This window comes from Musa acuminata, chromosome BXJ3-10, assembly GCF_036884655.1.
Source record: "Musa acuminata AAA Group cultivar baxijiao chromosome BXJ3-10, Cavendish_Baxijiao_AAA, whole genome shotgun sequence".
NCBI classification, from domain to species: domain Eukaryota; kingdom Viridiplantae; phylum Streptophyta; class Magnoliopsida; order Zingiberales; family Musaceae; genus Musa; species Musa acuminata.
The window spans coordinates 16,134,283-16,159,289 of record NC_088358.1 but is presented as its reverse complement, the minus strand read 5'-3'; the positions used below and the strand labels follow the sequence as shown (position 1 = coordinate 16,159,289).

General features: G+C 40.7%; 2 protein-coding genes across 2 annotated transcripts; both read right to left on the bottom strand.

Moving 5' to 3' along the window:
* Window positions 1-10,683: 10,683 nt before the first annotated feature.
* On the bottom strand, window positions 10,684-11,638 carry LOC135650798 (PRA1 family protein B2-like). The gene has a single exon (XM_065170399.1). It carries the CDS (start codon window positions 11,559-11,561, stop codon window positions 10,884-10,886), a length of 678 nt encoding a protein of 225 aa, XP_065026471.1. The 5' UTR covers window positions 11,562-11,638; the 3' UTR covers window positions 10,684-10,883.
* Window positions 11,639-17,675: 6,037 nt separating this feature from the next.
* Window positions 17,676-19,744, bottom strand: LOC103974673 (probable xylan O-acetyltransferase 10). The gene is made up of 6 exons (XM_009389545.3): window positions 19,512-19,744; window positions 19,230-19,443; window positions 18,770-18,941; window positions 18,493-18,692; window positions 18,262-18,420; window positions 17,676-18,173 (listed from the first exon to the last, which is right to left on the bottom strand). Exons 1-6 carry the CDS (start codon window positions 19,708-19,710, stop codon window positions 17,837-17,839), a joined length of 1,281 nt encoding a protein of 426 aa, XP_009387820.1. The 5' UTR covers window positions 19,711-19,744; the 3' UTR covers window positions 17,676-17,836.
* Window positions 19,745-25,007: the final 5,263 nt, after the last annotated feature.

Here is a 25,007-nt window from a genome sequence, read left to right as displayed (position 1 = left end):
TACGGAATCGCTGTCTGATAATAAGGCATCATCAACCATCCAGCATTCCGTAAGCGGATCAATCAGTGAACTCATTCTCCAATGAGCACCTGTACTATATCCCTAGTGTCCCTACACGAGCAGCTATGAGACCAACTGCATCCATCAAATGGACGGGTATACAGCACAATAGTCTATCCGGTTATCACGATGTCCCTCTCGAGTAACCTATGACCGGGATTATTTAGGATATGTGTTTAAAGGTGAATCGATCTCATTATCGTGATCTCATCACGATCCGATTCCCATTGCACAAATCCAAGGACATCACAATATATATATATATATGCATTTATGCAATAGTTATAAAGCGATATACGCCAAAATATAATAAGCAAAAAGATTCTGTATCAAGTCACACGTGCCATCACTCACGTGATTGGCTTGTTGGGCACCTATGACTAGCAATCTCCCACTTGACCTAAAGCCAATCACATATGTGTCTGATCCCCATCAGACCCATGTGACGCTCAAAGATAATATGAGACAACGGTTTTGTCAGTAGATCTGCAATGTTATCTTCGGATGGAACTCTTTCCACTACTACATCTCCTCGAGTTACGATCTCTCTAATAAGGTGGAACCTCCTCAGAACATGCTTAGATTTTTTATGAGACCTAGGTTCCTTTGCTTAAGAAATCGCCCCGTTGTTGTCGCAATATAGGGAGATCGGCTCCTCGCTACCCGGCACGACTCCCAAATCTGTAATGAACTTCTTCAATCAGACTCCCTCTTTTGCTGCATCTGATTCAGCAATGTACTCCGCCTCTATGGTCGAGTCAGCAGTAGTATCTTGCTTGGAACTCTTCCAGCACACTATTCCTTCATTCAAGGTGTACACATACCCTGAATTTGACTTGCTATCATCGACATCGGACTGAAAACTTGAGTCTGTGTAGCCTTCAACCTTAAGGCTATTACCTCCATATACAAGTAAAAGATCCTTAGTCCTTCTCAAGTACTTAAGGATACACTTTCCTTAGTCCTTCTCAAGTCCTTCTCAAGTTGCTTGCTGAAGGACTGAGAAGGGGCACAGTGACATAATGCCCTTTTTCTTAAACTCCGAGGTAGCAAGTTGACGTCGTCGGATTGACTAGATTTGTTGCACTGTAGATCAGTGAGCAATGTGGGAGATCGACAGCATCAAGATGCATTTGAGGAGGAGAAGCAGCACCGGTAAGTACAGTGTTATAGGCTCTGCCCTTTCCAGCAAGCAATGGCTGTGATCAGGAACACAACGCTAGCGTCATCTTCGGGGAAGGGGAGAGGGGCGGGGGCTGCTGAGGTCGAGCACCTCCAAGAGCTTCAAACGGAGTAGCTCCGGAAGGATGGTGAGAATAGAGCACAGTGCTAGAGGCGGCGGGCAATGGGCAGGAAAGGCAACGAGATGTGGAAGCGGAGAGAGGCGATAGCGTAGTGTACACAGGGATGGAGAAGTAGCGATGCAGGTGTACATAGGGACGAGCTTCTTGAACTCGCCCTCCCCGAGCGCACTACCGCTACCGAGGTTCTCCTTGAAGAAGGATGCACCGATAGTGGGGGAGTACTTGGCCACCGTGGTGCTGAGGCGAGAATAGAGCACAATGTGTTGAATCTCATATTTTGATGATGAAACCAATTGATATGTGTTTATGTTTTAATCTATGTTTTGAGTAATGCAGGATGCTTCGATCAGGATTAGACAATTAAAGCAAAAAAAATCATGTTGGGCTGGAGGAACATGTCAGAAGATTGGACGTTGGGCCGGTGGATTGATCGACGTATTGATAGAAGGCTATAGGCCATGGATTCGGGCATCGGGCCAAGAAGAGCAGATATTGCACCAAGGATATCAAAGTTGCAAAGTCAACTGGCCAATTGGGCAATAGGCCACAAGAGAGGATGATGCGCCAAAGAATCGGACAAAGTGTCGAGGGACCAATGACATACCGGATAACTTGATTAATGCTTAGTATTAATTGTCTAGATCGAAGTGTATTTTTACATATGCAAGATTAACTATGATAGCAAGACATGAAGCAAAATGAAGTCCCGGAGTCAAGGACGCGATTATGTTGGGAGTTCGAGAGTTCGTCGGAAGTCCGGACGTTCGTCTGAAGTTCTGGAGGAACCAGCCGAGAAGTCTCGGAGATTGCCAAAGAAGCTCGTTGGAACTCGCCAAGAAGATCCTCGTAAAGTCCAAGAGTTCACCGGAAGTTCGCTAGAAGCTCACTAGAAGAATAGATATAGGGACTTGTTTTGCTTAGCAAATGACTTAGGATTTCGTAGTTAGCACGTAATTGGGCTTGGATTTGGTCCAATCCAATTAGGGGCCAGCTAGGCCTATGTAAGAACTATGTTGGGGCCAATAAGAAGCCCAAATAGTGCCCCAAGAAGTCTCACCGTCATGGCACAGTCTTCGAGATTGTGTCAGGCGGTGGTACCGCGAGTCTGGGCGGTTGTACCACCACTAGTAGGGTGCCAGGCAGTGGTACCACCAGTCTGGGTGGTGGTACTGCCCAACACTACCCTCCAAGCAATGGTACTGCCAGACCTAGGCGGTGGTACCACCCAAGGCAGTGTTAGTGTCAGACTGACACTAAGCGGTGGTACCGCCCGTGCCCGGGGAACCCGGGATGGGAAAGTTTTATGCTCCAATTTTGAATCAACTTAAAGCCTATAAATATCCCTCTCATCCTTGGTTAAAATACATAAGCATAAAGAGTTTAGAAAGAAATGCTGCTAAAATCTTGTACAATCTCCTCTCCCTCTTCTAAGTGTTAGACTAGTTTGAGAGAGGAGTAAGTGAGTACTTGTAAGGGTTATCTTCTAAACCCATGAAAAGGAGAAGAGGGGTGTAAAAGGTGATTGGCCTTCGCCTATTGAAGGAAGGCCTCTAGTGGACGCCGGTGACCTCGTCAGAGGAGGAAGCCGAAAGTGGATGTAGGTCACGTTGACCGAACCACTCTAAAATCTTGTTTGCATTTCCTTTATGCAATTTATCTTTACTGCAAACCTCTTTACTCGCTTACTGCTTTCAATACATTTATAAATGGGTTTAAGTTAAGATCTTTACGAAAAGGTTTTCGTTGGAAATGATTTTTATCGAATGAAATTTTAATCGAGATGTAATCTTTCCCCTGCACTAATTCACCCCCCCTCTTAGTACCGACTCTTGATCCTAACAATTGGTATCAGAGCCTCGTGATTTCTTAGTTGGTTTAAACCCAAATAGAAATGGTTCATTTCAGCTTTCAAGAGGGTCACTCTCTCATTCGTCATCCCTTTTTCAATGGGACGAACTATACTTATTGGAAAACTCGAATGAGAGTTTTCTTGCTTTCTTTGGATTTGAACTTATGGAACATTATCGAATCCGGTTTTAAAATGTCTTCTCTTCCAATGAAAGATTGGAACGATTTGGAGAAGAAGACGTTTTCTTTAAATGCTAGAGCTATGAATGCTCTATTTTATGCTTTAGATAAAAATCAATTTAATCAGGTTTCTTTGTGCGAAACGGCCTTCGATATTTGGCATATTCTCGAAATCACACACGAAGGCATGAATAGAGTTAAAGATTCTAAGATTAACCTTTTGATGCATGATTTTGAGATGTTTTGTATGGAACCAAGAGAGACTATTGGAGATATGTACACCAGTTTTACGGATGTCGTCAATAGTCTAAAAGCACTTGGTAGCTTTTCGAATTTTGAACTCGTTAACAAGATTTTGCGCTCACTTTCTAAAACTTGGGATTCAAAAGTAATCACTATTCAAGAATCAAAAATTTTAAATACTTTTTTGATCGAAAAACTAATAGGATCTTTGATGACCTATGAAATGACGTACAATGCAGGGAAGAACTTAAGAACCACCTTCCAAAGAATAGGAAGTATTTCGAACTTAAAACATTTGAAAACCACTCGAGCATAAGCTCAAGTGGTGGTGAACTTGAACTCACTAAGAAATTTAAAAAGTTCATAAAACAAAAATTAAAGAACAAAAAGAACGTAACTACTTGCTTTGAACGCAAGAAGAACAAAAATTGGGATGAATCAAGCTCCTCCGAAGACGAGGAAAAACTCAAGAAAGGCGAGGTGGCAAACTATGCCTTAACAACTTTTGACGATGAGGTAATCGAAACCCCATTAATTTACTTCGAAATTACATGATGCTTTTCATGATACATTTTTTTTAATTTAGTTTAGAATTATTTTTTCTTGAAAATTGCATGTTTAAAAATGAAAATGTAAAAATTATGATCATGCTAGTAATTTTGAAAATGATAATGAAATTATATGTTTTATGTTAATGGAATAAAATGTTAGATTTAAATCTAATGATGATCCTATAAATATTTTTTTAAGAAGTAATAATGTGTTTCATGTTGATTTCCAATGTTATTTCTCGATTTTGATTAAATGAAATCATGTTTGATTTGAAGTAATGCATAATGATGTAATGAAAATATTAAATATTTTGATACCATGATTGATGACTTTATGCATGAGATTTTAAAGTTATACATGATTTTTGTGATTTATTGGTCTTGATGGTTTTTATACGAAATTCACTTTTGATCCTAAAAGTTGATGCATGTTTTTATTTGCAATAAAAAGATAAACGTATACTTGTATGAAACCAATAACTTAAGATGAAACATCTCTATCTTATTGATTTTTTGATAAAAAATTAATGAAACCATATATATTATGCTTTTGTGAATCTCTTGGACGATGAAAATGATTTGATGAATTTGAATGAGTTTTATCGAAATCATAATCTCTCATGAAATCTTTTATATGAATCAAGATTTTTCATGATCTCCTAAGAATTCTTTACGTTATTTATTTAAGAGAAGATTTGTTAAAATGAATCATGATTTCTCTTGATTTTTTGGAATTATAATTTTTATGATTCATAATGAATTAAGAGATATTATACATGAATCAAGATCATTTACATGTTCTCTCGTAACATCTCTTAAGGTTTATGACTTAAATTTTCTTATGTAAAATTCTTTGAATTTATGAAGTATATCTCATCACCAAGTTCTTTTTGATATTCTTCATGTGATGATATGAATGCATGAAACATTCATGATATTATTTTGATGCATGCAATGATGAAATATTCATGATGAAAAATTGTTTTGATATTCATGACTTGATTTTTCATTTTTGTTACCTTACCTTTGTTATAATTTGAAAATTGATGTAAAGGGTCTTCCCTTCTTTTTGACAATGACAAAGGGGGAGCAAAACTTGCTAGAAAGCAAATTTGTTAGTTTGCACAATTCGAAAAGAGGCAAACTTGCTAGCTTGCTAATCTCAAAAAGAAAGCAAGAAGTGCTATCTTGCAAATCTCAAGAGAAGCAATGTTTGTCAAGTTACACATTTCAAAAAGAGGCAAAATAGTCCATCTTGCACATCTCAAAAGATGTAAAATTTTACTAACTTTTTTATGTGTAAAATTTGATAGCTTGCATACTATAAATTTGCATACCAAAAGTGCTATCTTGCCTATCTCAAGATGCAAAACATGCTAACCTGCACTTTGTAACGGAAGCAAAATTGCTCGCTCAAACATTGCAAAGGAAGCAAAAAATTGCTAGCTTGCAACTTGTATATTTCAAGAAGCAAGTGTTGTTTCTTGAACATCTCAAAACTGCTAGCTCGCATGTTCTAAAATATTGTAAAATTTACTAGCTTATATGTTGTAGAAATTGCTATCTCACTACCTTGCATATCTATGATAATATCAAAATTGCATGATAGTAGAACTTCAAGATTTATTATGCAACGATTTGAAACTATTATGTCAAACATCTAGAAAGTGGATCTTCTCCTTTTTGTTGATGACAAAGGGGGAGAAGTATGTTGATGTCATGCATAATTTGATCATGACATTTTGCTTGGATTTTTGAATCTGAGAGTTTCTATCAATACGGCATATTGACAGTGGGAGTTTGTTTAAACTCCGGAAGTTAAGGTTAATTCTGTCGTCGATTGGTTGTCATCATCAAAAAGGGCGAGATTGTTGAATCTCGTATTTTGATGATGAAACCAATTGATGTGTGTTTATGTTTTAATCTGTATTTTGAGTGACGCAGGATGCTTCGATCATGATGAGACAATTAAAGCAGGAAAAATCATATTGGGCCGGAGGAACATGTTAGAAGATTGAACGTCGGGCTAGTGGATCGGTCGACGTATCGACAAAAGGCTTCAGACCATGGATTCGAGCATCGGGCCAAGAAGAGCGGATATTGCGCCAAGGATATCGGAGTTGCGGTGTAATATCCCATTAGTCCCACATCGGAAGTGGGGAATGTGTATGATTAGCTTATAAGGGCCTGATGAGTGTACTACGTTACCTCCCGCTTAAGCATTTTGGTCCGCCGTTGAGGACCAAAATGGAGTTATTGGCCAGTTAGCTCATCAGACCCGGGTCGTGACATGCGGAGTCAACTAGTCGATTGGGCAATAGGCTGCAAGAGAGGACGATGCACCGAAGTATCGGACGAAGCATCGAGGGACCAATGACATGTCGGGCAACTTGATTAATGCTTAGTATTAATAGTATAGATCGAAGTGTGTTTTTACATGTGCAGGATTAACTACGATAGCAAGGCATGAAGCAAAATGAAGTCCTAGAGTCAAGGACGCGATTACATTAGGAGTTCGAGAGTTCGTCGAAAGTCTAAATGTTCGTCGGAAGTTTTGGAGGAACTAGCCGAGAAGTCTCGGAGCTTGCTAGAGAAGCTCATCGGAACTCGCCAAGAAGATCGTCTAGAAGTTCGCCGAAAGAATAGACATAGGGACTTTTTTTGCTTAGCAAATGTCTTAGGATTTCGTAGTTAGCACATAATTGGGATTAGATTTGGGCCAACCCAATTAAGGGCCAGCTAGACCTATGTAAGAACTATGTTGGGCCCAATAAGAAGCCCAAACGGTACCCCAAGAAGTCTCACCGTCGTGGCACAATCTTCGAGACTATGTCAGGCGGTGGTACCGCCGAGCACTGCCCCCCAGGCGGTGGTATGCTAGACCTGGGTGGTGGTACCGCCCAAGGTAGTGTCAGTGTTAGACTAACACTGGGCGGTGGTACCGCCCAACGCAGACGGTAGTACCGCACATGCTCGGGGAACCCGGGATGGAAAAGTTTTAGACTCTAAGTTTGAATCAACTTGAAGCCTATAAATACCCCTCTAATCCCTGGTTAAAATACATAAGCACAAAGGGTTAAAAAAAAAAAGAAACACTGCTAAAATCTTATATATTCGCCTCTCCCTCTTCTAAGTGTTGGACTAGTTTGAGAAAGGAGTAAGTGAGTGCTTGTAAGGGTTATCTCCTAAACCCATGAAAAGGAGAAAAGGGATGTAAAAGATGATTGGCCTTCGCCTATTGAAGGAAGGCCTCTAGTGGACGCCGGTGACCTTGTCGAAGGAGGAAGCCGAAAGTGGATATAAGTCACGTTGATCGAACCACTCTAAAATCTTGTTTGCATTTCCTTTGTGCAATTTATCTTTACTGCAAACCTCTTTAATTGCTTACTACTTTCAATACATTTACAAACGGGTTTCAAGTTAAGATCTTTACGAAAAGGTTTTCATCGGAAACGGTTTTTTTTCGAACGAAATTTTAATCGAGATGTAATCTTTCCACTGCACTAATTCACCTCCCCTCTTAGTGCTGACTCTTGATCCTAACACAGTGTACTCACATAGCACAACGTACTCCGGGCTAAATACAACAGCTGGTGGAGTTAGCAGCCGACCAGTCACGAATTCCTCTGTCGAGGATGGGTGCGAAAGCATAGAGTGCTTTGAGATCACTAGGGCTACTACTCTGATACTATGTTAAAAATAAAATATGAAGATATTCTTGAGTTTGAAACAATACCCCTATTTATACACGGGAAAATTTTTCTCAACAGAGAAAAATTTTTTCTCAATAAATTTATGATATTTCCTTATGTAGTTGAGGAGATCTTGAATATTATCGAGGGAGATCTCGAGAGACCTTGATTGTTATCATAAATTACCACAGATGCGCTACAGTGAAATATACAAAGAACAATAGATATTCACTCTCATATTTATTAGGTAAGGTAACAGCTATTCAGCGTAACAGTTATCCACACGATGACTTCCCAGTTGACACGCGTTTGCTGGGCTCTCTCGACCGCGTCGACTATCACCCTTATCCATGTATATCATCCCCGCAAGGTATTGTGGATGACGATCAATGGTTCTTTTTGGGCATTCCTGCTCTCATGTACATCATCGGATAATGTATACACTTTAAAGGTTTTTTATCGGAGATTTTTATTTTCCTCCGTCAACGTCGTGTTAAATATTTTGATTATCCATAAAAACGTACTCTATTTAAAATTTCAAATAATCACGTATGAAGGCTTTCTAGTTAAGTTTTATGCGGAAGTTAGCTTGCTTTCAAATAATATTGCATACTTTTAATTTTCCATGCAATTAACTGTTCTTTATTTCTTTTTTAGCTTGCTATATCAACCATTTTGTGCAGTGATTATAATGCTGGATGAGTAATGGTGTGATAACCCAAAGAGGAGAATTGAAGTGCACGGTATTTTGGTCTGTTTTCGAGCCCATGAATGCTATCTTCGCTAGTGGGACTTGCACCATTTTACAATTCATCATTTCACTGAACTCTTCATTTCCTGTTGGAATCATGTGCAACTTGCATCCACACTTGTTAGTCTCTGCAGCACTCTTGGGAACCCGATCACACATGGCGGCAGCAGCAAACTGCAGGACGTGCTGATGATTCTTCTTAACAGGAGATTCAACCAAACCACAGTTTCTGCACACAGCACGTGCGGTGAAGAGAGAAAAGCAGATAATCTTTTAAAAGATGGTGTATACTAGGAAATCAGAAACAGTACAAAGCGCGGCCATAGATTAAGTGCAACAACCTTTTCACATGACAAAAACATAAATTCCTGCCGTCGTTTTCCCAACCCAACACAAGTTTTTACCCCCACACAACATTTTCATTCGTGAACTTATTCTTTGTTATTTATATATCAATGCTCAATTTTGAAGAGAAAGAAAACAAAACTTTATTATGCAGTGACAGCATGACCTACAGATACTGTTCAAATTACATAATGTTGAAATCACATAACGTGTGTGCTTTCACCTGATAGAGATCAATGACAACGAATGAAGCATAGCCAGAACATACTGGAAATAATGGCTCATTCTGGACTAACTTTTCACGCAAATATCTAGCAGAAAAGAGAAGACCTGTAGGACGAAGAGAAGAGAAGAAACAACATAAAAGATCATTCAATCCAAGCCATTGAGTTGTCTTTCAACCGTCTGTTATGATTGTCGTGACGCAGTTAGCATTGACGAATAGGTATTTCTGGTTATGTAGATGCATGTACACAGTAATAATCATGTTTGAGTTGCATAAAAAAAATAGAAATCCTGTTTCAGGAACTCCAAAATGGCAAGCATGTGCACAAAGCCATACATAGGTCACTGGAAAAAGTTGAATGGTTGAGATGTTGACTCCAGGTAGAGAACAAAGCCGAAACCTATTAGCACATACCATTATGATCACAAAAAGGCACAATCTATTAGCATAAAACGTTATGATCACATATGTGATCAGTGAACCAAACAAATGCCCCTAGAAGATCCAGTACCTCACAAGAAAACTTTGTATGAGACTCTGTTGTGTCTCAGAAACATAGACAGCTTTTACTGTCTAATCAAACATAGACAGCAGATGGCAGAGATTTACTCTCAGTATAATGTTGTATAAGACTTTCACGGGGAATAAGCCTACATGCATCATATTAAACTGGGAAACCCACCCCCATCAGTTTTGACCTATAACAACATAAAGACGGTCTATTGTAATCACATCCTCTTGACTTCCAACTATTCTTTAAATGGTTACAAAAGTTATAAATTATTTTGATTCCCTAACCTATATCTGAAATCAAAAGCCTACTCCATCAGTTTTGAACTATAACATAAAGAAGATCTACTGTAATCACATCTTCTCAACTTCCAACTATTATGTCAATGGTTACAAAAGTTAGAATTCATTTTGATTCCCTAACCTATATCTGAAATCAAAGACGATATATCTAGGACAGGTTGAGATCCAATTTCTTCCCAAAAAAAAAGCCTAATCAAAGAATTCATCAATCAATGGAAAATTTAGTTTGTTAACTTGAGTAACAAATATGTAATAGAGATACGATATCCTTACATCAAATCGAAGAGTTCTCGCAGCTTACAAGCTAGGAAACTTACTAATTCCTAAGAAAATGAATAGCTGGAGACTTGAATCGCAGCTTCTGCTTGAGAGTTTAGTAATACATATAACAGATAGGACTTCATTAGTCAAGTCTAGATCTTATTTTCCAACTACAATTTCAAATCTGCGTCTGAAGTTGAATAAATCTACTTATCGGAGATAGAAATAGATATCAGATCTAGCTATCAATTAGCATTTCCACAGGCCACGATAAACATTGTAGCCAGAGATATCTCATACCCAAAAAGGAGAATGTTAAGATGAAAAAAGAAGATCCGAATCTTATCGTAAGATCCAAATCATATGGGTTACATATGTAACAAGCAACAGATGAACTATCAAAGAACAATGGTACAAAGTACTGTAAGCAATCATAACCAAAGAAATTAACAACTTATAGTCTGATGTATGTATATAGACCAAAAGTAATAGCTCGAAGAAACCCTAGAACAGATCGATGAAATATTCTTTTTTTTAATAAATCCTACTTACAGAAAAAGAACGCAATAAAAAGAACCTCATCGCAGCCAAGAGCTTCGAATCGGCATATCACACATGGGCAGCACCGACGACGGCGGGGCCCGCCGTGGCTCCGCCAAGAAAGGATAAGAGCCCTCCAGCGGCGCCTGTCTCCTGTTCATCGAGGAATAGATCGTCCGGGACGTGGAAAGCCCCATGTACACCGACGACGGCCGCACCGGCGACCAAGGATGAGATCAGAAGCGACCCGACGGAGGTGAGGAAGATAACGAAGACAGTCATGAGGACAAGGCCGGCGAGAGTCTCGCGGTCGGAGAAGGTGCGGCCCATGATGACGAGCGGCTGATCGGAGGGGCGGAAGAGGAGGAGGAGGCACCAGGCGGCAAGGAGGGAGAGAAGGACGAGGAGGGAAAAAGGATTGGTGATGAGGGAGATGGCGAGGACGGCTGCGATGACAGCCGCGTAGTTGACGCGGAAGTAGGCGAGGTTCTTGCGGACGCGGGAGGCGGCGTCCGCGAGGGAATCTGGACGGGAGAAGGCAGAGCGGTCGGCGAGCTCCGACCAAGGGCGGCGGTTGGAGAGGGAGCGGTGGATGGAGTCGGAAAGGCGGGAGAGGAAGATGCGGAAGGCCGGGGTTGCAACCGGGGCCCCTGAAGACGCAGCTGCGGCGGGGACTGGGGCGCCCGGGGCGGCGGTGGAGGATGGTGGGTTGAAGACGGGGAGAGGAGAAGGGGCAGAGGACATCATCGCTAAGACTTGGGTGAAAATTGAGGCGATCGGGTTCGAGGAATCTTGAGACCGCTTCCCTTATGGGTGTCAACTTCGCTTGCCTTTCAGATGAAGCAAGGCGGTGTGCCTCGGTACAGTGGTTCGAGGAGCATCGTGAATCAAAGTTAACGTGATCCTTAAGGCATAGATCTACGGTCAGGATCTGAAAGAACGTGCTTTGTGGTGGCAACCATGGTTTGGAAATCCAGGATTTGAAATTGCGCGTCGGTGCAACCAACCAATAGTATCAACTTTGGACCAAAATTCAAACGGGGTATGATCAATCCACAGGTGCAGGGAGCCCGGATCTCAAAGTTCGATGGACGCAGATCACGCTTGGACAATGGGTACGGAGACGAACCAAACTACGCAGTTACTTCGCCGAGCTGCTAGTAATGATCAATTGCGTATGCCCAACCAGTCTTACGGGTATACTCATTTATCGATTTCGTCTTAGTTGAGTAAGAAAAAGCCATTAAACTCAGGATAGATAGCGCATTAGACAAATAGAATCACCAAAAGCTTTCAGAATTCATGTTCCACATCATCCATGGCGCTATCCCTTCTGAGCTTTACAGATTCTTCTATACTTCTTGTCACGAAGAAATCACTTCAAGGAAGAGGAAGCAGGAGAAGAAAGAACTATTTCAACCTTGGCTGCTTTGGGGTGTAGTTATAGTTGGTTCTCGTGGGTTGTGTGGTGGAATAGGGGAGGCGAAGACGAAACCACTAGTCTATGAGGTAGAAAAGCCTTTGACTTGTGAATTAAGTCATATTCTTTCTTTGTTCTTCTGCCGGAAGATGTAGTTTTATCCTAATAGAGCAGTCCTGCCGACGACGTTAACCACCTCTCGATGCAGGATGATACCGTATTTGCAATGGGAAAAAGACCGCCACGTCTTCGTCACCGTATCTTTTTTTTCTTCCCCAAGCAAGTTGCTACGATTTGATCACTTCTGTTCCTTCCTATTGAGTTATTTTCATTTGGAAGTTCTCATATTCCGAGTTTATCATCGGTGTATGAGAGATCCAACCCTGGTATTTCAATAGCAGCACGAGTGTATGTCTTATGTTGGAGCTAGCCCCAGGATATTTATCACGGGGTAATTTTGACAACACAACAAAGACAATAAAACAGAAAAGATAAAAGCGACAAGAACACCAGAACATCAGATATACATGGTTCGGTCAATTGACTTTGAACTACAACCACGGATAAAAGATGAGCAAATCACTACTATAAAAGGACAATTACAAACGTCTTAGGAAGATGTTCCTAGGCCATAAAACACCCGAAAATACTAAACAAGAAAAACCTCAACTATAAGCCCAAACTATTTAACTAAGTATGGACTTAAACCCAAAATAAACACTTAGGTTTTTCTTGTGGTGCCACTTATGGTACCTCTTGTGGTGCATCTGATTTCAAAGCTCAGGCCCTTATTTATAGTTCCAATACGAGACAACAAGTCTGATTTTTCCGATGTGGGACTATGGGACTTGTCAAACTAACAAATCTCCACCTTGGCATGTCCCAACAAAACTTGCTCCACCTTCTTCACAAAAGCTCCAACGGGCAATCACCAACAATGAACACCAATCAAGTCCAAGCATTGCTTGAACTTGTAAACCGGAAGAGGCTTCATAAACATATCAACTGGATTGTCCTTTGTATGAATTTTCTGAACAAGGACCTTTTCCTCAGCAATGGTATCCCATTTGCATCCAACAATTTTCTTACCCGAAGACAGCTTCACAAGATCTCAAGTTCTATTCTAATGGAGAGACTCAATTTCTTCATTCATCGTAATCAACCACTTAGCGGAATTATCATAAGAAACTGGTAGTAGGCTCACCAACTTCACTTGTTTCTTCTGCAATAGACAAAGCATATGCAACCAAATTTGCATATCTTTATGGTGGTCGAATATCTCTCCGTGGTCTATCCTTGGCTATGGAATATTGCTCTTCCTCTGGAGCAATTGCATCAGTAGACTCGGGATCATCTACTGGCATTCTTTGAGTAGAAGAGTTCGACTTAAAAGAATCTGAACTACCAATCTCAAGCTCCACCTGCTTCTGCGCACTATCATTTGTATAACTAGTAGATTCCTCTTTAGAAGATAGCATAGATAATTCATCAAAAGTAACATCTCTACTGATTACAAATTTTGGGAATTTGGGATCAGGACACCATAATCTATATCTTTTCACCCCAGAAGCATACCCAAGGAAAATGCACTTTTTAGCCCGAGGCTCTAATTTTCCTTCATTTACATACATGTATGCTAGGCACCCAAAAATTTTAAAATCAGAATAATCAGCAAGAGTACCTGACCAAACTTCCTCTAGAGTTTTAAAGTTAAGTGCTGCAGAAGGAGCGCGGTTGACAACGTAACAGGCCATATTAATCGCCTCTGCCCAAAAGCCTTTTGTCAACCCTGCATTTGAGATCATACACCTCGCTCTCTCCAAGAGTGTTCTGTTCATACGTTCGGCCACACCATTTTGCTGAGGGGTCATCTTAATAGTGCGATGCCGAACGATTCCTTCATTTTTACAGAATTCTTCAAAATCACCTTCACAAAATTCTATGCCATTATATATTCGAAGCCGCTTAATCTGTTTACCTGTTTGCTTCTCAATCAAAGCCTTCCATTGTTTAAATGTTAGAAAAACATCATTTTTATGCTTCAGAAAATAAATCCAAACTTTCCTGAAATAATCATCAATGAAAGTCAACATATACCGGGCACCACCCTCAGACTGAACATGAGCTGGACCCCAAAGGTCTGAATGAATATAGTCAAGAGTACCTTTCGTTTTGTGAATTGCCGGAGAAGTGAAGCTGACTCTTTTCTACTTTCTAAAAATGTAATGTTCACAAAAATCTAGTGGCCCAGTAATCTGTCCACAAAGTAGACCCTTTTTGCTCAATATGCTCAAACCTTTTTTGCTCATATGACCCAAACGCATATGTCATAATTTGGTGATGTCAGAATCAGACAATGATGATGACGAAACTGCAACCGAACTTATGACAGTAGTTCCCTGCAGAATATACAAGCTATCAGACCTACAAGCTTTCATAACAACAAGAGCACTTCTAGAAACTTTCATAACTCCACCTTCAGCTGTGTATTTACACCCAAGGGCCTCTAGGGTGCCTAAAGAGATGAGATTCTTTTTTAAATCAGGAACATGTCTAACATTAGTGAGCGTCCTCACAATACCATCATGCATTTTAATTCGGATTGTGCCTCTACCAACAACATCACATACGACATTATTGCCCATCAAAACAATTCCACCATTATAAGATTCATATGTGGAAAACAAATCCCTATTGGGACATATGTGATAAGAACAACCCGAATCTAAAATCCATTCATTTTTAGACCTCGTCCTGTCATCAATAGTAGAAAAAATATTTCCAACATTCTCATCAGTTGCTACACTAACTTCAGCGGATTCAATAGTTGTCTCAACAAATTTTTCCTTTTACTTTAATTTATTTTTCAATTTAAAGCAATCAAATTTAATGTGCCCCATTTTTTGACAATATCTGCATTCCAAATTTCTATGTCTGGATTTAGATCTAGATTTAGATCTACTACTGTCAAATTCTCTTTTATCCATTCTCCCCCAACAACCAGACCCTCAGCCTGATTCTCTCTACTTTCCCCAGTGATATTCCTGTCTATCTGCTCCTTAGATTTCAATGCAGATTTAATTTCTTGATACAAAACTGTTTCTTTTCCATAAATCAAAGTATCACGGAAATGCTTAAAAGATTGGGGAAGAGAACACAAGAGTAACAAAGCCTTATCCTCATCATCAATTTTTACATCTATATTCTCCAAATCCATAACCAAAGAATCAAACTTATCAAGATGTGAGAGTATAGATGTACCTTCAGTCATCCGAAGCATATATAAACTCTGCTTCAAGTAGAGACAATTCTCCACTGTCCTCTTCATGTACAAGGCTTTAAGCTTGTCTCCACATGCTCTTAGCCGTAGTCTCCGTAGCTACCTCCCGTAAAACCTCGTCAGAGAGATTTAGAATAATGCTGGATCGGGCCTTCTTTTCCATACCCGTAAGATCTTCCTTTGACGTACCATCTGGAATGTTCTAAGCACCCTGAAGTGCCAAATCAACTCCGTCTTGAACCAGAATGGTCTCCATCTTGAATTGCCACAAGCCGCCGAAGTAGACATTTCTGCCGAATTTCTCGATAACAATCTTTGTTATTGTCATCGTTGCCAAAAGATCCCAGAACCAGGCTCTGATACCACCAGACATACGTGGTTCGGTCAATTGACTTTGACCTACATCCACGGACGAAAGAGGAGTAAATCACTACTATAAAAGAACAATTACAAACGCCTTAGGAAGATGTTCCTAGGCCATAAAGCATTCAAAAATACTAAACAAGAAAAACCTCAACTATAAGCCCAAACTATTTAATTGAGTATGGACTTAAACCCAAAGCAAACACTTAGGTTTTTTTTATGGTACCACTTATGATACCTCTTGTGGTGCATCTGACTTCAAAGCCCAGGCCCTTATTTATAGTTTCAATATGAAACAATAAATTTGATTTTCCCGACGTGGGATTGGAACTGCCAAACTAACATCTTTCACTGAGTCTCTCGTCCACCCTGGAACTCGAGGACCTACTTCTGTTCCTTCCTCTCCTCTCGCCCCCGCCCCGTCGAGGGCTCCGCCAACAGTGTGTGCATCGGACCTCTCTACCAAAGTTTACGGGCTCGATCTGGGGAGTTCTGTCGTGGGCTTATTGCAGCAGTGGCTACGCATGTGAGCCTATAGTGCAGAGCTGTCGGATGATTGATGTTTTAGAGTCCACGGCCTACGGATGTCTTCCCTAGGTAGCTTCTTGTCCTGATCTACGCATACCATCTGACTCGAGTGATTGAGCAGCCATGGTTTCAGGATCTTCCATGCTTGCTACTTGCATCCAGTTAAGATATCAGCCTTCTCCCACCATGTGACTAGCCTGTACTCCATGTGACGACCTCCGCAGGCTGGCTGCTAGCTGATAGCTCTCGTGATTCGATGGGTTTCTTCCTCACCATTGGTGTTGGACCGGTATTAGAAGCGGAAGGACTGCAAGTTAAAACCCAGTCTTGTCACGGCATTTACGAGACTTCTCGTAGATGTTCTTGGAGGTGATGATGTGAGAGAGACACATCGATTCCATCTCAATCAAAACAATCATGCAATCCCGTCTAGCTTTTCTTACACTATGATGCTTCGAATTGAAGTCAAAATGGTTAACACGAGTGAGTAGATGGTTGGAATCTTAGTCAGCAGAAAGCATTTGGATTCGAAGTCAACAAGTATACATATGTTTTAGTTGTGTTTTTCCACCAAGACTACTGAAACAGCTGCAATTTAACAGTTGATTACCACAATTTCAGATAACTTACACATTTTTGTATTCTATGCCACACCATTTAATCAAATTGCAGACGTTTTCGTTGCTCGATTAATGATGAAAGAAGTTAAGACTGCATTTCAGAGATGAAACCGATCATAATGTGTAACTCCTCTATGCACAGAACGCGACGAAAGTTTCCATATTTGACTTCGACATCCTTCGTTGGGTTTAGCGTCGTGTTCAATGTCATATCCTTTATGGACTCAAAGACGTGCCTTTGACCGACTCTGAGCAGATCCAATCTGATTGCGCCCATGCTATAAAAAGCACAAGATTGTATATTTATTATAACATCTAACGACGCAGATCAGAGTCAGCATTTGACGGTAAATCTAACAAAATCCAGCTAAAAAATCGTCGATTATTTCCTCTTTGTCTTTCTAGTGCTCAATAATTGGTGTCATTTACGGTAAATATCCTGCGAATTTGAGAAACCAGCGTTTGTTTTTGTTTCTGCCTTATTTTGCTGCTGAAATCTTGCTACCAATACAAGCAAACACGAATCTTTCTTCTAATAATCCTCGATTTAATAACGCAAGCCTGAATTTGAAGAGAGACGAGCACTTGCCGGCATGGATGTTCTGACTTCTCCCTGGAACCCTGCACTCTCCCCCCTTGCAATGTGGGTGAAAACCATAAAGTGTTTCTAGGTAAAGCATTTCTCTGAGGCCTAATCTGTAGTAGTTTGGAATGAAAAAACCAAGGAAAAGGTGTACGAACGACAATAAATTTCTGTACCACACAGGTGATGCTTATGCTTTTAGCTGGGGCCTTCCCCAGCTTTTCTCTGCTATGGGAAGAAGAGCTTGGCGTACAATAGCTCGTTCCAAGTGTCCTGAAGGCCAGGCAAGCACCAGTGGTTACAATCTGCGTAGCTTCTGGGGTTCGCTAGCTGCTCCGGCGTCAACGGGCTCCACTGCTTCTTGTAGATCTGTGTGTGAGCATCTTTGCGGTACTCCGACAGCTGGGTAATGTTCAGCAGCGTAATTGGCACTTTAGTGGCTCCGAACACGTCTCCGATGACCTGCATCATGCTCTTGCTGGTGCTTCCCCAGTATGTCGGATCCTTGATCGGTGTCGTCTCGTTGTAGCAGTTCCCATCAGGGTCACCTCCCCACTCCTTGCTACTGCAAGGCATCCAACAATGGATGAAGAACATGAGGGATTAAAGATGGCAAGAGGCATGTGAGCCCTCACGATCGCGAAGTAGCTGACCTTTCATGAGAAGGTGACATGGTGGCGAAGAACACTCTGGCTGTGTGAGGATCCATGTGCTTCTCGACCCATTTCATCATTCTCCCTAACGCCAGTCTGTATGCGTCCTCTGTCACCATCTCAGTGATGTTCTTGGGGTCAGCGTCGAAGGACCCTCGCCTGCAGACGAACAGACAGGGTCAAACACACCAATAAACAGTTGTAGGTAGATGGGATTCGGTGATAGATTACAGAATCTTCATCTTTTGGCCCGTCATCCACCAAAGATAGGTGTTGAAGACGACGATGTCAGCTCCCTTCCAGTACCGAGCATGCTTCATGATGGACCCTGCTCGAACGATCCTCTCAGTGATTCTGTGAACGACGGCATTGTCCGAATTGGATTCCACCAAAAACGGAGCCCAGTAGAATTCGATAGTTGCATTGTAGTCCTAGCACAAGGATCACCGGAGAGGTGGCTCAGTTATGCGGATTGCTATCGCAAGAAATGTTGGCGAGACACTCGTACCTTAGCGGTGAAGACGGTGAGGGAATCGAAGGTTTCCATGGACTTGGCGTTCTCTGGGATGACTCGGTGCAGCAGGCACACCATCGACACGAACTGGCCGCGGTTCAAGGAATCGCCGACGAACAGCATCCGCTTGCCTCGGAGCATTTCCAGTGTCAGCGTGGCATTAAAGCTGCACATCACAAAGAATTACTTGATCTGTTGACACCGCAACATTCCAAAGGCGACACTTGCAAGGTACGCCACGAGAAAGCCGGCTACGGTCCTTACAAAACCCACCACACCCCCTGTCATCTTCAGGGAGGAGGATGGACCATTTCCACGGACGAAACCTTCTCCGCCCATTCTCAATCAATCAACGAAAACCCAGAAGAAAGAAAAGGAAAGAGCATTGCTTCACGAGATCCGATGGTTCGCAATGAAGTCGATGGTAAAGATGGAGCGGGCACCGGCCATATACCTGGGGAGAATGCAGCCGTGCGGCTGCCACCTCCAGTGCTGGTAGCCGGCGTCGGGCCGGCCGTGCGCCTGGCACGTGAGCTGGGGCTGGATGTAGGGGCACTCCTCCTCGGCGTACTGGGGCCTCGACACCTCGTCGTACACCCACTCCCCCTCGAAGACGTCGCACCCCTCCGCCGTCTTCCCCACCGCGAACGCCACCGCCTCATCCTTCTCTAATGCAGCTTCCGAGTCAGCCTCAACCACGACCCTGATCCATGAACACAAACGTTTCTCTGCTTACCTCTTAGCAGACCTTGCTTCTGCCGTAGCTGTTGCTGCCGCGGCCTCGGATGAACCTCCGCGTGCTGGGAACCCAGGAACGGAGAGCTCAGGATGCATGTGAAGTCCTCGCCGTAGAGGAAGATGACAAAGATGACAAAGGAGATGGTGAAAAGGTAGGAGGGGAAGCTGCGTTTGCGGTGGGGAAACGGGGCCTTCATCAGGGGCGAGGCGTCAATGGAATGGCAGCCTAAACTTTCTGGGTATTAATTGAGCGCGTTAAAAGATTATACAATAAAAGAAGACGAACAATTACATTCCTACCCTCTGAAAGTTCGTATGAACGAACGATTCTTCAGGACCATTTCTGGAATTCCAGCTCGAACGGTGCCAAGTCTTTGTGTCAGAGAAACTTGTGTGTCTTTGTGAGCTTCCAATATTTCTTTTCTCACCGAATATTATTTTAATTTCAAGCCAAAAGTGTGCGTATATTAGATTGCTGTCGGAGATGCATTACAGCACATCAAATAAGCGTCCAATTCTCCTTCAAAACTTGACCAAAAAATTCCCAGGGACCACTCCAGCGTAATAAATGAAGAAATGTTTTATGATGGAGCAATAAATTAGATGGAATCCACAATAGGCCGCTTTGGGATTTGATTGATAGCTCGTTGGTCATTATCATGAGACAATAGAATTCCGGGGACGATATGGCTGTGATAGCTTTTGAGGCGTCCGTACTTTGAAGGCTTCGCCTCTAAGCTCGCTTTATATATATATATATAATTTAATTTGATTTTTTAATTATTAATGATATGTGATTATTGTCCATCTTTTTTTCATCACATACATGAATATTTTTAATATAAAATTTTATTTATTATTTCAATAATAAAAAGTTGAATAAAAGTATCAAGATAGAGACGGGAGAGCACAACATCCGCTTGCTTAACTAGACTGCAACTCCTTGCGAGAGGAACAAGAAATGTTACTATGATTTGAAGAAAGGTGGTTCGCTGTGCGTTGAAGGCATGGTATTCAGGCTCTTGGTGCATTTCGGCGAAGCAGCCGTAGCAGTTGGAGGTCGGTGGCAGGGACATATGTGTGTGAGTTCTCAAGATGGAAGCTTGGGGACATCATGATGGTGGTTGTGCAACCCCTTCTTGGTGTTGCAGTTGAACCATCATTGTCACTGCAACATATTGCGGTCTCAACCACCTGCCTTTCAGTGGGTGTGTCAGGCACAGCCATTTTCAATGTGTGGTTGGTGCATCTGTTCCAGCTTTCAGCGGAATGAACCTAATTGTGTTTGTTCCAGCTTTCAGCGGACTAGAGTGGGTTGTACAGGCTGTGCAGAATACGAACTTTGTCAATTGAGGCGATAAAAAATGTTGAGAGAAAATTTGTTTGAAAGATGAACACCGTAAAAGAAATTTAAAAGTAATTTTATCGATCACGTACGATGGATTGATACAAAACTTATATATCCCATACTCATTAATCGATGACGTACGATGGATTGATACAAAACTTATATATATTTATCTTGATCAATTTATCCCAAACTCATTAATCGATTTACAAATCTCAACAGAACAAATGCTCGAAAAAAAAAAATCAAAATTTGAAAAAAAAAAAGATGATAGTGTAACAAAGTGAAAGAAGAAGTCTAATTTTATAGTTTCGAATTGAACCCGAATCGACTTCTCACACCTCAATTTTATGGTTCAATTCCTAGAACATAGAATAGCTAACGGTTCCAATTTGATTTCAAATCAAAACTTAAAAATAAAAATATTAAATATTAATAAAAAATTAAAAATATAAAAATAGAAAAGGTGGTTCACGAAACCGTTTAGAACAAATTCAATTTTATTTTTAAATTTTGTAGAATCTAAACTATTTGTTCCAAAACTAGGATCCGAAATGATAAGAGTTTGACTCATAAGAGGAGATGATTAAATTATACATTAAAAAAAAATTAAGATGACTGAAAAAGAGATTTATCATAGCTTATATTAGATCGGTCCGTAATTTAACATATTGCGCTATTTGTTATATTAATCATGACAAATTTAACTCACGCTCATAAATTAATTTAGATATCTCAATAAAAAAAATCCTAGTAGGAAGATTGTAGCATGTTTTTGCTATACCATATGTCACATGCCTTTTCGCAGTTGACCTCCCATTGATATCCTCCACTGTAACTTGAGGCTCGATCTTTCTTTGATCAGATTGTAATGGTAACTTATATTCTTTGCCTTGTTTATTCTGAACTATACACAATTAACTATATCGTTGTTCATAGAGAGGTTGCCAACAGTTGAAGAGAAGAATCAATTTCACTAACTCAAGATTCGGTTGCCAGCTACTACTACTTGTCTTGGCTAATCTACATCAAGGGAACATGATGGGTAGGAAATTAAGGCCAACTCTAATCTCGGACGCAATTAATTGGATTACCAAACCTGAAGTACATACAGGAAGAACCATGGCATAGATAGGATGTACACAGGCCTAGTCGATTGACATTTACCCCTCATGTGATGACAATAAGATCTCTTTGATGTGATATATATATATATATATATATATATATATATATATATAATTAGATTAGATTATCAAGTAGGAAAAGAAGTCCTTAATAAATTAAGATATATTTTTATAGATATCTTATCTATCTCACATATTTGATAAGAAGATGATAAGAAAGAGCTAAAAAATTATTTTGGATGTTTTTAAGATTTTTCGTATGGATTTAGAGAGGATTATAAGAAGAGTTCCTTACAATTTATAGGAGATATAAGAGATTAGGGTTTGAGTTTAGGTTAATTTGAGAGTAGGATATTTCTTATATTTGTTTCTCCTCAATAGTGAGGATATTATTTTATTATATAGACATAAATTGTTGTCCTACATTAATCTTGCATTGGTTTCTAGTTTATTTATTATTATTTATTTATGAGATTTTTTTATTGGTTTCTATTAGTTAAATTTTTTATTATTAGAGTGAGGAGTTGAGTTGGATCCAATTTGGTTACTTTTTAAAGTCGATCTCAAGGTCAACTCTTCCAAATATCATCAGACCCATATAAAACTATGTTAGGGGCACTCCTGACAATGTCTCTTTGAAGTTTATCACTCAATAAGTTGGATAAGTCAGACTTAAAATGGCTGCCATTTTATAGTGGGTATTTGAGACTGACTCCCGCTCATTTTATTATTCATGTAGTAATGAGGTGTATAATTTGACTATAACTATTGCTCACAAAACATCAAACTGTTAGAACCCTTACAGATTCTAAACTTGGGATTGATCTCTTTAGGGGATCGGCCTCCTTGGAACTCTATAGGGGTTCCTCCCTCCAAGTTGTTGCTCAAAGGCAGCAGAAAAGATTCATCTATTGCTTATCAAAAGAGGAGGAATATATGACTATTTATAGGGTTTCTAAACCTAACTCCTAATAGGACTCGACTCCTACTTCTAACCAACTCCTAATAGGACTTCTACTCAAGACTCCTATTCCTTTACAACTCCTAATTCTTCTCTAAGAAACAACCTCCTAACCCTAGCTGGCCTCTTCACCTCTTTAATAGGGGTCGGCTTAGGTAGGTTTTACATGAATATCCCTTTCAATTAGGACTCTCTTAGCTAAAGTCCTAACAGACCCGCCCTCTTCAAATCAGCCTTGTCCTCGAGGCTGACGATTCATGAATTTTGGGAATTTGATCTTCAAGTCGTCATAGTTCTCCCAAGTGGCATCTTCTGTTGGTAGGTTCACCCACTGTATTAGCACTTTAGTAGTGGGTCGTCGTCGTCGAGTCACGATCCGTCGATCAATAATGGCACTTGGCTAGGTCTGGAGTTCTCCTTGGATAGTCATATTTGGTGGGTGGCTTTGGGTTGTCTCCAAGCACCTATTTACAACTTTTGTCTGGCAGTTGATTTGTGGGTGATATGCCGTACTCCTTTTTAATTTAGTACCATGCATATGGAATAACTTTGTCCAAAATCTGCTCGTGAAGATGAAAGTAGAATTTATCATAAACATAATGTGTCCCTTATAGTGTAATTCTTTTGAGTCCCAATTGTAATGAGCCACGGAGCTTGGTGCTTCCTCCAAGTTTTTTATAATCTTACTAGTCTCTGAATCTTCCTGCCATTCCATCTTAATATCTTCAAGGAAGTCGCTGGTCGAAAGTGAAACGGCCGAAACTTTAGCTTGCTCGGGTAGCTGCGAAAGTGCATCTGCAAGAACATTCTCTTTCCCCTTTTTGTAAGTTATTTCATAATCAAATCCAAGAAGTTTTGTTATCCATTTTTGCTGCTCAGGGGATGATATCTTTCACTCCAAAAAGTACTTGAGGCTTTTATGGTCGGTTTTAATTTGAAATCGTCGACCAATCAAGTAGGGTCTCCACCTCGTTGCTGCGCGCACAATGGCGAGCATCTCCTTATCATATGTTGACTTATTTTGATGGGAGGGAGATAATTCCTTGCTAGTGTATGTGAGTGGTCGACCATCTTGCATGAGAATGTCTCCAATTCCGATTCCAGATGCGTCGGCCTCTATAATGAAGGGTCAGTTGAAATCTGGTAGTGTTAGCACCGGCGTCGTCGTCATGGCTGCCTTAAGTTTGTCGAAGGCAGCGGAGGCTCTGTCCAACCATTGGAAGACATCTTTTTCCAGTAAGAAAGTAAGTGGTGCATTGATCTTTCCATAGTTTTTCACAAACTTACGGTAGTAGTCTGTTAAACCCAGAAAGCCATGTAGCAATTTTATGTTCCTCGGGGTAGGCCAGTTTTGCATTGCTTCAATTTTGAAGGGGTCCACTATCACACCTTCCTCTGATATGATATGCCCAAGATATTCCACCTTCCGTTGAAGAAAGCAAAAATTCGCAATGGTTGTTGTGTGTTCAAAAGGTGATTTTCGGTATGTTTTCTTCGCACACTCATATTTGATGATACTTGGATCAAAGGTCCAGCTTTGTGAAGATTTGTGCTTCCTTTCATCTAGCAATTCATCTGCTATTGGAATAAGGTATTTGTCCTTGATGGTTATGCCATTGAGAGCTCGGTAATCAACGCATATTCGCCATGTTCCGTCCTTCTTACGTACAAGTAGCACCGGTGAAGAGTAGAGATTGCAACTTGGCCGAATAACTCATGTTTCGAGCATCTCTTTTATAATCCTTTCTATTTCATCCTTCTGGAGATGTAGATATTGATATGGCCGAGTATTTGCTGGAGGTTTGCTTGAAAGAATTGTTATATAATGACCATGCCGACGGGTAAGAGGTAGGTTGTACGGTTCGTCAAATATATATGAAAATTCAGCAAGCAAAAGAAGTAGGTTTGAATCTTCAAATTCTATTGGCTCTCCTTTATTTTGCTGCTTAAGTTGTACCAAAAATCTGCTGCATGCTTTATGCAAAACCTTCTCCATTTGTTGTGTGCAAATCGTCATTACGTCGCCCTCACGTTTCCCGTTCAGTATCACCTGTTTCT

Excerpts from the sequence above, each read along its gene's own strand:
- LOC103974673 (XM_009389545.3), bottom strand. The coding sequence starts at position 19,710 with ATGAAGGCCCCGTTTCCCCACCGCAAACGCAGCTTCCCCTCCTACCTT. Across the intron at positions 19,444-19,511 it reads GAAGCAAGGTCTGCTAAGAG|AGAAGGATGAGGCGGTGGCG; the intron begins GTAAGCAGAGAA and ends AAGCTGCATTAG. Across the intron at positions 18,693-18,769 it reads TCACCGTCTTCACCGCTAAG|GACTACAATGCAACTATCGA; the intron begins GTACGAGTGTCT and ends TCCTTGTGCTAG.
- LOC135650798 (XM_065170399.1), bottom strand. The coding sequence starts at position 11,561 with ATGATGTCCTCTGCCCCTTCTCCTCTCCCCGTCTTCAACCCACCATCC.